General features: G+C 53.6%; 2 protein-coding genes across 2 annotated transcripts; one reads left to right on the top strand and one right to left on the bottom strand.

The window, feature by feature from the left end:
* Positions 1-480: 480 nt before the first annotated feature.
* On the bottom strand, positions 481-2,316 carry CORC01_07995 (inosine-5'-monophosphate dehydrogenase IMD4; the record flags this gene model as incomplete). Its single annotated transcript, XM_022619630.1, has 2 exons — positions 481-1,619; positions 1,836-2,316. 2 exons carry the CDS (start codon positions 2,314-2,316, stop codon positions 481-483), a joined length of 1,620 nt encoding a protein of 539 aa, XP_022473834.1.
* A 2,741-nt stretch (positions 2,317-5,057) lies between these two features.
* Positions 5,058-10,384, top strand: CORC01_07994 (GTPase-activator protein for Ras-like GTPase; the record flags this gene model as incomplete). The annotated part of the gene is made up of 2 exons (XM_022619629.1): positions 5,058-9,859; positions 10,000-10,384. The coding sequence occupies 2 exons, from the start codon at positions 5,058-5,060 to the stop codon at positions 10,382-10,384; spliced, it is 5,187 nt and encodes a 1,728-aa protein (XP_022473833.1).
* Between the last annotated feature and the right edge of the window lie 2,977 nt (positions 10,385-13,361).

Here is a 13,361-nt window from a genome sequence, read left to right as displayed (position 1 = left end):
TGATGGCTGATTCTCCGTGTTTTGTCTCATAGGTGTTAAAGGCAGAGAGGTACACATGAATACATTGCAGAATATTGCTCGCGAGAGCTCACAAGGGAAATTTATAAGGGGAACGAACAGTTATGATCATTGAAACCTGTTTTGATTTTTTCTTCTCCTTGGGAGATTTTGGTATTCAGTACGCTGCATCATCCATCTCAAGGGGGCTGAAAGCCGCCTTCTCCAAATGACTCCGAAAACTCCGCTATACTTGAAGCACTGCCGCCCTACCCAAAGCCGTCTTTACTTCGCCCCTCGAGGTGTCTCTATATACTCCCGAAAGAGGAGGCTGTGTTTTTTTTTGCTCCGTTTTTTGTATCCTCCCAAATCGCCTACATGCCGTGTCTGATTTTCATCAAACCCTTTTCCACATGTGGTGAATGATCCCCATTGACGTCTTGTAACCGTTCCTCATATCTGTGATGTTGCCTTTGCCGTTTTTCAGGCAAAGAGCTTCTTCTCGTAGGACTCCATGTTCACGTTGCCCTCCAACTGGGCACTGGCGGTACGGAGCTCGAAGCGCAAGGTGCCGTTGTCAACGGACTCGCGGAGCTCCTTGAGGGACTGGATACCACAGTCCTGCATGGAGTGTTTGAGACCGGCAGACAGGTAGGGGATGAACCTGCTGATGGGACCACGGTGAGCAACGGAGCCGGTGACGCCCTGAGCGACGAGGACGCTGTCGCCCTCGGAGAAGTAACGAGCAGTGCCGGCATTGCTCTTCTGGCTGTCCTTGCCGCCATTGCCGGCCTTCTTGTCCTGCATGGCGTCGATGCTGCCCATGCCGCGGTAGGCCTTGACGAGCTTGCCCTCGCGAGAGACGAAGGAGGTACCGGGGGACTCGGTGGTACCGGCCAGGAGACCACCCATCATAACGGTCGAGGCACCGAGGGCAAGGCCCTTGACGACGTGGCCGACGTTCTGGACACCACCGTCCGCGATGCAGGGAACGCCAAAGCGGGCGGAGAAGCTGCTGACGGAGTGAACGGCAGCGGCCTGGGGGCGGCCAACGGCCATGACCTCCTGGGTGATGCAGGCGGAGCCGCTGCCCATGCCGATACGGAGACCGTCGACGCCGGCCTCGATGAGGGTGGCGGCCTGCTCACGGGTGACGACGTTTCCGCCGACGACGTCGAGGCCGGGGAACTCCTTCTTGATCCACTGGACCATCTCAACCTGGTACATGCTGTTACCCTGGGAGGAGTCGAGGATGACGACGTCGAGGCCGGCGTCGACGAGGAGCTTGAGGCGGTGCTTGTCCTCGGGGCGGGTGCCGATGGCGGCACCGCAGAGGAGCTGCTTGCTGTCGGGCAGCTTGGAGGCCAGGGGGAAGTGCTGGTTCTTGTTCAGGTCGGAGCGGGAGATCATGGAGACGAGGTTGCCGTCCTTGTCGACGATGGGCAGCTTGCCCTTCTTGGACTTGGCAAGTATCTTGTTGGCCTCGGGCAGGTCGATGCCGTCGGTGGCGGTGATCAGGTCGGTGACCATGACCTTGGAGATGGAGAGGGAGGCGTCATCCTCGAACTGGATGTCGCGGTTCGTTACGATACCCAGCAGCTTGGAGCCGAGCTTGCCGGTTTCTGCAGGTGATTGTTAGCCATGTCAATTTTGACATTGTAGCAGCTGCAGGTGAATAAATATTTATGTAAAAGTGCTTTGATCATAGTAAAGTGTCTCCTCAGAACGACATGGTCGTCGAATTGGTGGAACGAAAGTTATATTGAAAAAGGTTTGTAATCATGTAAAGCGAGGAAGGATTTTGTGGGAGAAAAGTATGGAAGGGGGGGTTGACAAACCTGTTACGGGGAATCCTCCGAAACCCCACTTCTCCTTCAAGGTCTTTGCCTCGCCGACGGTGGTGTCGCGGCTGATGACGACGGGGTCGATGATGAAGCCGTTCTCGTAACGCTTGACCTTGCGGACCATGTCGGCCTGCTCCTCGGGGGAGCAGTTGTGGTGGATGACACCGAGACCGCCCTGGAGAGCGATGGCGATGGCCATCTCGTGCTCAGTGACGGTGTCCATGGGGGAGGAGACAAACGGGGTCTTGAGGGTGATTCTCTTGGTGACGGGGGAATCCAAAACGACCGCAGAGGCGGGGAAGCCAATGTAGCCGGGGAGGAGCAGGAAGTCGTTGTAGGTCAGACCACCGTGCTTCTTGGTGTCCATGAGCTCGTAGATATCGAGGCCATCGCGGCTCTCGTACTCCTTCAAGACCTGGAGGGCGGTCTTGGAGTCGAGCACCTTGGCGCTGTTGATACCGTTGGTGGAAGGCATCTTTTTTGCTAAACAAGTAGTTTTCTTGTTTCTTCCAGGGTAAAAGGAAGAAAGTAGGAAAACGGAGTCGAAGAACTGCTAGTAATTCGAAAAGAAGACCAAGGAACAAAAGCTTGGTCGATTCGAAAACTAAGGTTGGTTATGTCTCTTCTTCCCGTAAGAAAGAAGGGAAAAAAAATCTTGAGACGGCACCCCGCAGGAAATTTTTTAAGGTGAACGGTGCGCGACCGGCGGAAGGAGGGGCAGACGCGGCAGGCGGTGAGCGGCTACAGTGCGGCGCAACTCTCATGCAGATACCTCTACTGTGTTCAGCATCACCTTACCTCAGCATTGTTCCTCCCGGTCCCTACATTCTGTCCGCATAAGTTAGGTCACTTTACCAACGGAAGGATGAGATTATGTATTCTCTTCCGCTCACTTGCGCTTTGCATGACCAAACGACGATGTCTAGCCCAGAGGTAGGGGTTAGGAGATCCAAGACGTCCAGCACACGTTTGGTAGAGTGTCGCCAAGTCAGGTAGCCGCCGGTAGATCCAGCATTGTTAAATACCTTATGTAAGAACTATCGGGGACCCAAGATATGGCGCAAACCCGTCGGGAACCTTGGAGGCCCTATGAAGTTGGCATGGAAGTCAGGGAAGTCCAAATGCTGCTACTGCATCTCAGATCATTATAATCGAATGATCCTTTCAGTCTTATTTCATTCGATTGCTGACGTGTGACCTCATAACATGCGGAGAAAAGTTTTCACTCCGGACGAAAACCAAGGTACCTTGTCGAGAAATGTCCTGCAGAGTTTGCATCTATCCGTACGGATACGTAGCCTTTGGTTGGTCAAAGCAGGGTAATCCTTGCTGGTTTTGCGAGAGCTGGACAGAGCCCCCAAACGCGGACAGCAGTTGATACCGTGCTCGCGCACGTCGCGTTCGGGAGCAAGAGGCGTTGGGATACCGAACAGGCAAGGTAGCGCAGCAGCAAGGAGCCTAGACAAGCAACTCTCAAAGTTCATTCTACATGTTCCCGAGGACTCATCTGCGACTTTTTGGAAGTACGTATATAATGACCTACCTATTAGGCATTCTGCGCCACATGAAGGTTTTTCAACATTAAGCATTCGGCGCTACGCTTCTGGTTTATTGGACATGAGTGTACATCCATCGCGGCTTGATCTGCCTGGGTATATCTGTCGGTAACGGCAACTAACGTGCGCTACCTAAACCTCAGAAACGTTTGTTCATCCATCGAGAGGTGACACCGAAGGCTTCCCACAACCAGCGGCACGTCAACACTAGAGCCATGGTGGGCTGTGATTGGCTGATTCATTATCCACGATACTAAAAAGGAACAAAGAAAAGAAGCAAGGCAAAACAACCGTCCTCGTACTGACCAAGGAACGAGTACACAAATTGTTAGTAACTCACCCACCGGTCGAGCAGGTTACCTTGACTTATGATACAACTCTCAAATGGCTACAGCACTCGTATTGGCGGGTACATACAATGCTGCACGAAGGCGTTTTACAAATAGTGAAATGCATCAGGCTAGAGAACGGGGGTGACACAGATAAAGACCAAGTCTTCGACAAGTGTCCCTCGCATCGTACTACGATCCTGGGATCGTGCTGAGAGCAGTCATGTTCCCGACTGTCTTTTATCCAACAACTTTGGCCTCATCAATGATGTCTGCAATCTTGGCTCATCCAGAGGTTGGGCAATGTTTCCAGGGCGACAGACGATCAATTAGGCCAGATTGGTCGACGTGTCAAAGGTTTTGAAAGGAGTAGGCAATGGCATCTGTCAATCAGGATAGATGAGCGGCGACGATTTAGCCCGCTCGGTGACAGGTTTTCCAAGAGGAGTGCCTAAACATGTATCCAGATCGACCTTGTAGCTTTGGGCCTCACCGGGCCATCGTGTTGTTGACCAGAAGCTCTCCGCAGAAGCGCCTGGCCCAGAGAAAAGCAGACGACGACCCAATTGACAGAGAGCGGAGGCGGGGCGGAGGGCCGTGCAACGGAAGATTGTTGCATCGGTATCCACTTCAAAAGGGCGGCCGGATGCGATGCAGGGGCCAGCAAGAGCCACAAGCCACACGGATTTCCGTGGCCTCCCACTCGTCTCATGGGTCTTAGTGGCACCCTTGTTGCAAGGGGGCTGGTTGCCGCCCTCCAGCTGCAGCAGTAAACAAACAAACTGCCTTATCAGGTCCCAACGCCCTCCCACTCTCATATCTCCCCCTCCATTGCCCGACCTCCATACGACCCAACATCCCACCCACACCTGGTCGATTGACGAGATTGCGACCGCCCTTCGAATGCTGGAGGCTGGACTGGCGTGAAGTGGTCAGCACATCGAATATCTTCAGCCGAAATATTCCTTCCCATCATCATTGCCCTTGTCACCGTTGTCGCCTTCGTTGCCCACATCTTCTTTGTTTGCGCAGTGCGCGCTCTCTTTTTTCGAGAGTCCGACCTCCATTCCTCACGCGCGCTTCGCCGCACCATCGCCGGCCGCTTCGAATTTTAAACTTTTCCCCCTGCTTGATTCCGATATCTCCGCCGAGCATCATAGAAACCGAATCGACTGCCCGACCAAGAGACGAGACCGCGAGGTCGAAATTTGATCCAACCTGCCGCATATCTGCCGACGTCCGACAAAGGCGCCCTAATGTTGTCATCCGAATGCCATAGTCCACAGATTTTCGATTGTAGGCTTCCTCCGGTATCCTAATTTTCGCCCACCATGTCGCACCGGCCGCACCCTCTCAGACAATCGCATACCCTGGATTACCCCAGCAACATCAACCGCCAGTCCTCTACTGCTTCGTCATTCGCTTCCTCAGGGCACTCTCTGTACTCTGAGAATAGCCGAGCGAGTACTCAACTCTCTTCAGTTTCTAGCGGGTACTCAATACCAAGTTCTCATAAGAGGGGCAAGAGTGATGGTTCACGGTTGCATCAAGTTTCTTTTGGAGGAGAGAACGTCGAACGCAAGAGGGACCAAGACAACAACATCTACTCCATGACACGGCAATCTCTACGACCGCTTCCTCAAGCCCCTGCTTCTTCATCTCCTGCCAAGGCACAGACGTCAGCCTCGACTCTGTCACCGCCTCGACAAAGCTATCGCCATGAACGCACCCAGAGTGTAGACAGCGGCAAGCTGTCACACGCCCAGTACGACGGCAGCACTTCCCCGACGCCAATATCTCGAAACCTAGCCATCCGCCCGAACTCGATGATGCTCGGTCGTTCCGACTCAATCAGCCGAGGGAGTGCAGCTTTACCTCATGCCTACGAACCCCCTTCCACTTCGCATTCCACGTCTCTGGCACGACCGGATCTTGAGAAGCTAGGCCGGTCATCCACAAGCCAGCTGCGTACCTTATCCAAGCTTGCGCAATCCGAGTCTGCCGACGAGTTTGCGATAACAACCCCAGCACAAGAAGTGGTCGGCCTGAGAGGTCGACGGAGATTGCAGAGGGCAGACAAGCCAAATGCAAGTCGAGCCGGTCAGCGTACCGGTGGATATGGCTGGGAAGGGAGGAATTGGATGGACAAGCAGCGCCAGTTCCTTCAGGCATATGAATACCTCTGCCACATCGGTGAGGCAAAAGAATGGATCGAGGATATCATGCACAAGTCGATCCCCCCTATCGTCGAACTGGAAGAAGCTCTCAGAGACGGCGTCACACTCGCGGAGGTTGTCGAAGCTTTAAATCCCGAACGAAGATTCCGCATCTTCCGACATCAAAAACTACAGTTCCGGCACTCCGACAATATTGCCATCTTCTTCAGATACTTGGATGAAGTCGAACTCCCAGACCTCTTCCGATTTGAGCTGATCGATCTTTACGAGAAGAAAAACATCCCCAAAGTCATTCACTGCATCCACGCTCTCAGTTGGCTGCTCTTCAGAAAAGGAATAGTAGACTTCCGCATTGGGAACCTTGTTGGCCAGCTCGAGTTTGAGCATCATGAGCTCGAGGCCATGCAGAAAGGTCTCGATAAACTTGGGGCCAATATGCCCAGCTTCGGCAACATGGGAGCCGATTTTGGTGTAGAGCCTGCAACCCCTGAGCCTGAAGAGACCGAGGAAGAGAGGATCGATCGCGAGCTAGGTGAGAGTGGAGAGGCTATCGTTGAGCTGCAGGCACAAGTTCGCGGAGCTGTTGTCAGAATGCGCTTGGGAGACACCATGCAGCAACTGTGGGGTGTCGAAGGGTCGCTCATCAATCTCCAAGCCCTCATTCGTGGAGATTTCGCTCGTCAAGTCATCGGCTACCGGCTTCAGATGCGATGCTTCGCGGTCGACTTGCAAAGCCTTGCTCGCGGATTCCTCACTCGAAACAGGATGGCCAACAAGCAACGCTTTTGGAAAATGCTTGAGCCCGATATCTTGGAGCTACAGAGTCTTGTTAGGGCCAAGAAGGTCCGGGATGAGGTACGAGACAAGAGATCTCAGTTGGCCCGCCACACCGGACCTGTGCGGAAAATCCAGGCAGCATTTAGGGGATTCTTGGTCCGAAAGGAGTTCGTTAGTCAACAACAAGAGACGGTTCAGACGTCTGGAGAAGTCCAAAACCTCCAAGCGGCTGTCCGTGGAATGTTATTGAGAGGACGGATTGCGGACGACCTTGAACTTCTGGATAGACAGACCGACAGCATCGTCAGCCTACAAGCTGCTGCCAGGGCACTGCTGACTAGAGATCAGATTTTGCGAGAGCAGGAGCATCTGCAAGGCTCTGCACCAAAATGGGCTGCTCTTCAAGCCGCGATCCGAGGTCAGACCCTCCGAAGTGACGTGGCAGCAATCAAAGCTGAACTCAGTCACCACACCCCCGAGGTCGAGAGCCTCCAAGCAGCAATTCGAGGCCGAGAAGTTCGCGCCGAGGTCGCAGTGACGATAGCAGAACTCAGCCAGCATATCGCCGAAGTCGAACTCCTTCAAGCAATAGTGCGAGGCAACTCGGCGCGCAGAGAAGTTGCAACGACAAATGCCGAACTTGCTAAGCATGCCTGTGAGATTGAGAGCCTTCAAGCTCATGTCAGAGCTGGAGCCGTCCGCCGGGATGTCGCTCAGGTACTTGATGACCTGAACAGCCACGAGGCAACCTTTATCGGCCTTCAATCTCTCATCCGAGCCATGATGGAGCGACGCCGCGTTGCCGCCGAGCAAGATGCACTCTCTCGCGCCGAGCCCAAGATCACCAAGCTCCAGGCATGCATACGGGGCTACCAGCATCGCCTACAGCACGCGGCGCAGCTCGAGGAGCTTGAGTCTCACACACCAGTCATTGAGAAGCTGCAAGGGCTTGCGCGCGCCATGATGGTGCGGGGAGATGTCTTCAACCTCATTTCAGATCTCGAGGAGGAAGAAGGGACGATCGCTGAGATGCAAGCTGCGGCCAAGGCTTTCGTCGTTCGAGCTAAATTCGAGGAGAAGAAGCGTTTCTTCAAGGAGAACATGGAAAAGGTCGTCAAAATCCAGAGCCTCGTTCGTGCCAAGATCCAAGGAGACGCATACAAGAGTCTTACCCATGGTAAAGATCCCCCAGTCAACGCCGTCAAGAACTTCGTCCACCTTCTCAACGACAGTGATTTCGATTTCAACGAGGAAATCGAGTTTGAGAGGTTACGAAAGACTGTGGTCACGCAAGTCCGCCAAAACGAGATGCTGGAGCAGTACATCGACCAGCTGGATATCAAGATTGCGCTCCTCGTCAAGAACAAAATCACTCTGGACGAGGTTGTCAGGCACCAGAGCAACTACGGTGGCCACTCCATCGGTCTTTTGGCCAACTCGTCAATTTCTTCTGCCAACCACTTTGACTTGAAGGCATTGAACAAGAGTTCGAGGAAGAAGCTGGAGTCGTACCAACAGCTCTTTTTCAACCTCCAGACGCAGCCTCAATACCTTGGACGCCTCTTCAAGCGCATCCGCGAGCAGGGCACCCCTGAGAAAGAATGCAAGCGTATTGAGCACCTGATGATGGGGCTGTTTGGCTACGCTCAGAAGCGTCGTGAGGAGTACTACCTCCTGAAGCTCCTCGCCAAGGCAATGCGGGAAGAGATCGAAAGCAGCAGAAACCTCCAAGACTACCTTCGGGGTAACTACTTCTGGACAAAGCTCCTTGCGAACTACACACGGTCCCCCCGCGACCGGAAGTACCTCCGGGAGCTTCTTGGCCCTATCGTGCGCGACAACATTGTGGAGGATCCAGCTCTTGACTTGGAGAGTGACCCCCTACAAATTTACAGGTCAGCCATTAATAACGAAGAGCTACGGACCGGCCGCCCCAGCCGGCGCCCTCTAGATGTTCCCCGGGAGATGGCCATCAAGGACCCGGAGACGAGGGACCTCTTCATCGACCATCTCCGCGACCTACGAGAAATCTGCGACCAATACCTACTGGCTCTAGAGGACCTCTTGCCAAAGATGCCATATGGAGTCCGTTTTCTTTGTCGCCAAATGTTCGAGGCTCTCTGCCAACAATTCAAGAAAGAACCCCAACACCATATTCTGCAGATCGTCACAAATTGGCTTTGGCGCTTCTACATGCAGCCCGCTGTGATCGCTCCCGAGAACGTTGGTGTCATTGAGAAGCAGTTGAGCCCTCTGCAGAAGCGCAATCTCGGAGAGGTTGCAAAAGTGCTCGGTCAGGTCGCCTCGGGCAGGCCGTTTGGCGGCGAGAACATCTACCTCCAACCCCTGAACGCTTTCGTGGGCGAGTCGATGGAGCGTTTGGCTCACATCACCCACGACCTCATCTCGGTACCAGATGCGGAGCGCAATTTCGATATTGATGAGTTCAACGACCTGTACTCCAAGAACAAGCCAACTCTGTACATCAAGATGACGGATATCTTCGCGATTCATAATCTCATCGTTGGCGACCTCCCGACGGTATGCCCCAACCGAGACGACGTTCTCCGCGAAATCTTGCAAGATTTGGGTAGTGCCAAGAACAACGAGAATGAGATGCTCACAGCGGGCTCTTCTGACATTCAACTATACCTCACGCCAAAGCTCCATGACATTGACGATCCGGATGCGGAGGTTAAGGCTCTCTTCATGGAGACGAAGCGATGCATCCTGTACATTATTCGTGTGCAGACTGGCGCCAATCTTCTCGAGATCCTGGTCAAGCCCATCAATCCCGAGGATGAACACAAGTGGCGGTCAGTACTGCGTGACGACAGAGTCAACGACGCCAATACGAAGGGCGCGTACTCGGACGCCCACATGGTGGATGTGACCCGGATGTCGTACTACGACCTTAAGCGTACGGCGCTTGAAAACATTATGCGATTGGAGCTTATGGGCAGAATTTCCAAGCACAACTACTACCAAGATATTCTCAACGCCATCGCCCTCGACATCAGGACCAAGAGCCGAAGACGTGTACAGCGCCAGCGTGAACTGGAAGGTGTCCGATCAACGCTCGCCAACTTGCACGAGAAGGCCAAGTACCTCGAGCAACAGCGGAAGAGCTATGACGACTACATTGAGTCAGCAATGGCGACATTGCAAAAAAACAAGGGGTAAGTCTAGACAATTCTCTTAGTGTGCTCACATCTCCGATCCCCGGATGGGATCTCCATCCATCTCCCCCACCTCCCCACATTATAAGCACGGTCCAAGTGTGTCGCCATACGCTGACTCAATCTCGTCATTTTAACAGAAAGAAACGGTTCCTGCTTCCGTTCACCAAACAGTACAACCATCAGCGCGAACTGGAACGAAGCGGCCGGGTTCCCAAGTTTGGCAGTTACAAATATAGCGCTCGAGCTCTGGCGGAGAAAGGCGTGCTCGTCGGGTGGAGTGGCGTCACCGATTGGGAGAGGGTCAACCTCACCATCTCGTGTGACGAAGTAGGCATCTTCTCGCTCGAGGGATCCCGCGGCCACATCCAGATGCCGGGAGCGAGCGCAGAGGTACCCATTGAGGATCTGCTGCAGGCCCAGTTCGAGGCCCACCAGTTCATGAACCTTTTTGAAGGGGCCCTCAAGCTGAATGTCAATTTGTTGCTGCATCTTCTCTACAAGAAGTTTTACCGCACGCAATAAAAAAAATTGCAATAATCCAGCATAGGTAAGAAAAGAGACAAATAAAGGAAAGCATGAGAGAGGAGAAAAGGGTTCAATGAGACATGCATTGATGGGATGAATTGGGCACGAAGCGGTCGTCGCATAGGGCGTGGGCGTGCAGGATATTTTTACTCTACCTGTCTCGGAATGCATGAGACGGATGTTACTTGGGAACCGCATATTGGGTTTTGACTGACAAAGCAAGGCGAGGGGCGGTTTCTTCCTTTTTTTTTCCGTCTTCTTCTTTTTCGTCTCATTCTTCTATTCGAGACCGCATTGCGGGGTAACAAAAATTCAATCAACTGAGGAGAAGCATTGCTTGTAAGAGGATATATGAGCAACACACCATTCAAGCGAAACGATTCGTCTAATACACGGGGCGGTGTGACTGCTTTTATCCCCTCCAAAAAGCAGTAGGGAAGCTCGGATCCGATGAGGTCGCGGGAAGTCTTGGAAATGCGGCGGGAAATGGGATGATGCATAATGAGATTTCTTCCCAAATGTCTAGGATTCTTTTAGATACCTTTTGGATGTTACAACCGCATTGTTGAATCCTGGTTTACCCCCTTGATGAATCCTGGTAATGCCGCTTGTAGACGGCGAGGGCGCAGCATCGTGATAGTGTTTCCGAACGGGTTGTGGTGATGCATGCAAAAGAAGGAAAGTAAGGTAGCCTCGCGGATGCCATGGAGTTGGAAAGTGATCCCGTGGCCACGTGCGGATGCCAAGAGCCGACGGCGAAACGCGAGTGTGTGGTCATGTGAGGATTTTCGAGACTTTGAGCCGGGCTAAGCCACGAGATCTGGGGAAATGAGCTTCAAGGAAGCGTGTTCGCATTCCTGGTCTGGTGTATGCTATTATCAGATTGCGGCTCCTTTTACCAGGTCTCTATCTATTCCCAAGCGTTAAAACTTAGAGGAGGGGGGAGGAGACGGAGCCAAGACGGTTGAGCGGGGAGACGATGTTCTGGCCGATTATCGATCGCTTGCCTTCAGGTCCGATTCACAGGACCATCGTTCTGTCAAAACCGGTCCAGCGCCTCTGGTGTGTCACTGCTGTTATCTGTCAAATGTGTGTGCGTGCGTGTGATTGACAACGTAGCGAGGGTGCAGATAGGCAAGCGGGCAAGGTCTAGGGCGCCTAACGCACACAGGACGCTTTTCGCCGTAAATTAATGTGCTGGATTGTTGCATGTCTTGTCAGCCTTCTCGACGAGGGAAGGTTGATTTGTTGTTCGCTGTTGGTTGGTGCGCTGGTCAACGTGACGTTGTGCTCCTAAGGGGACCCCTGGCCATGTCTCAGCGGAGCAGGACGAGATATGATTTGAGGGTTGCTTGGGTTTGCTGCACACCGTGCAGATGCCCGACGTTGACTAGAGGGAGGAGGGGTTGTTTTGGGTCAGGAGTAGCGTGGCATACATGGTGTGCCGTATGTGGCCGCGAGTCCGTCGACGGGATGTTCGGGATGGAGGGTGCGTTACCCACAGAGATACCGCCCTTCCACGCCATGGGCCAGAGGGATAGGAATCGATGATATGCGCCATTCATGTAGGTAACGAGTGCGGAGAAGAAAGTGTGTGTGATGGGCTGGCTCATCAGATGATCACCAGTGTGCCCTCCGGAGCGAGTGGTTCGGCTCAGACGAAAACGAGTTGGCTCGCCTAGTGCAACATGGAGGCTGATCAACCTGAGCAAACAAGCGGCGGGTTGGCATGGAGGGGTGCAAGGCAATACGGCAGCGCATGGAGGAAAGGGACGGATCGTCGGAGTGTTTGATGCTCGCCCTTGCTGGCAGGGAATTCGGAAGAAAAGCCTTGATGGCTGAAGCTGAGGCTGATGCTCCATTGCTACATTGCCGGTATTACTTGTTGTGGGTGAAACCACAATATGAGTCGGAATCCGCAGTCTAGCTGATGAAGCAATACTGGAGCGCGATGATGTGATTGCGGTATGGCTTGACCGGGAGCCGGGGCCATAACACCGGCGGTAAGCGTTTATCGAGTATTACGGTTATTCACTGGCGTGTTGGTGCGTGCGCCGGTGACCAGTAGATGTGAGGACACATCATTCCGGGACGGAGACGTCCAGACTTTAGAGGCGGTGCGAGGCACGAACGTGAGCCACGCCCGGAGTAAGAGAACTTATTCCGATGGCGTGACCGGCCAGCCATGAGGTTAGCCTCGCGAATGCGGGGTGGGATGCGGTGGGGCTCGGGAGGTCGGAGGTGGACGCCATCACGACATTTCCTGAGCTTCTCGATGGTGGAAATGCAAAATGGTGATCTACCACAGTGGACTAACTCTACGCGGCCTCAAGAGTGTTGTTAAATGTCGCCGCCTTGGCATGGGGTACAGATGCCAGATGGAAAGCAGAGGAGGGGGATTTGGGAACGAGGCGAATTGTCACCTGGTGGTTCCGGCAGCCCCTGCCTGCCAAAGTTCCCCATCTACCTGAGAGTCTGGAGACTGGAGAAGTGCCCTGCTTCGCTTCAACTCGCAACCACGGTGCTGGTGTTTGTGCCCTGCATGCGTGCACTGGGGTTTGGGCCAGAATAATTGGGTCTTCATCACATCACTGTGCACATACTCGAAGACGTTTCCCTCCGATTATCAAGTCTGTCTCTCATGTGAATGTGCGCGATAACTTGCACCGGACCCAACATGTCTTAATACTCGTTTCTAATGCTTCAGTGCCTTTATCAGTGGAGGTCGTTGAAGGGTGAACGGAGTGCTCCGTAATTTTGTCGCGTGCGTGCAGCGATGGCATGACCCATCGAAGCGACCGTTATCCAAAGAATCCTCTCTCGAGCACAACAGGACCGCCCAATACTCCAGCTAATCGGAGGGGGCCCTGTCAAGGTTGAGCGACGCTTATGCAGGTTGCGGGCGGTCTTTGGGTAAATACCCAGCTGCAAGAGGGCCATTAGGGTATAGTCGTCGAGATACAGGGGTCCAGTT

Source organism: Colletotrichum orchidophilum (assembly GCF_001831195.1).
Source record: "Colletotrichum orchidophilum strain IMI 309357 chromosome Unknown Scaffold_66.1, whole genome shotgun sequence".
In the NCBI taxonomy this organism is placed as follows: Eukaryota; Fungi; Ascomycota; class Sordariomycetes; order Glomerellales; family Glomerellaceae; genus Colletotrichum; species Colletotrichum orchidophilum.
The sequence above is the reverse complement of the archived record's forward strand: the minus strand, read 5'-3'. Positions and strand labels throughout refer to the sequence as shown.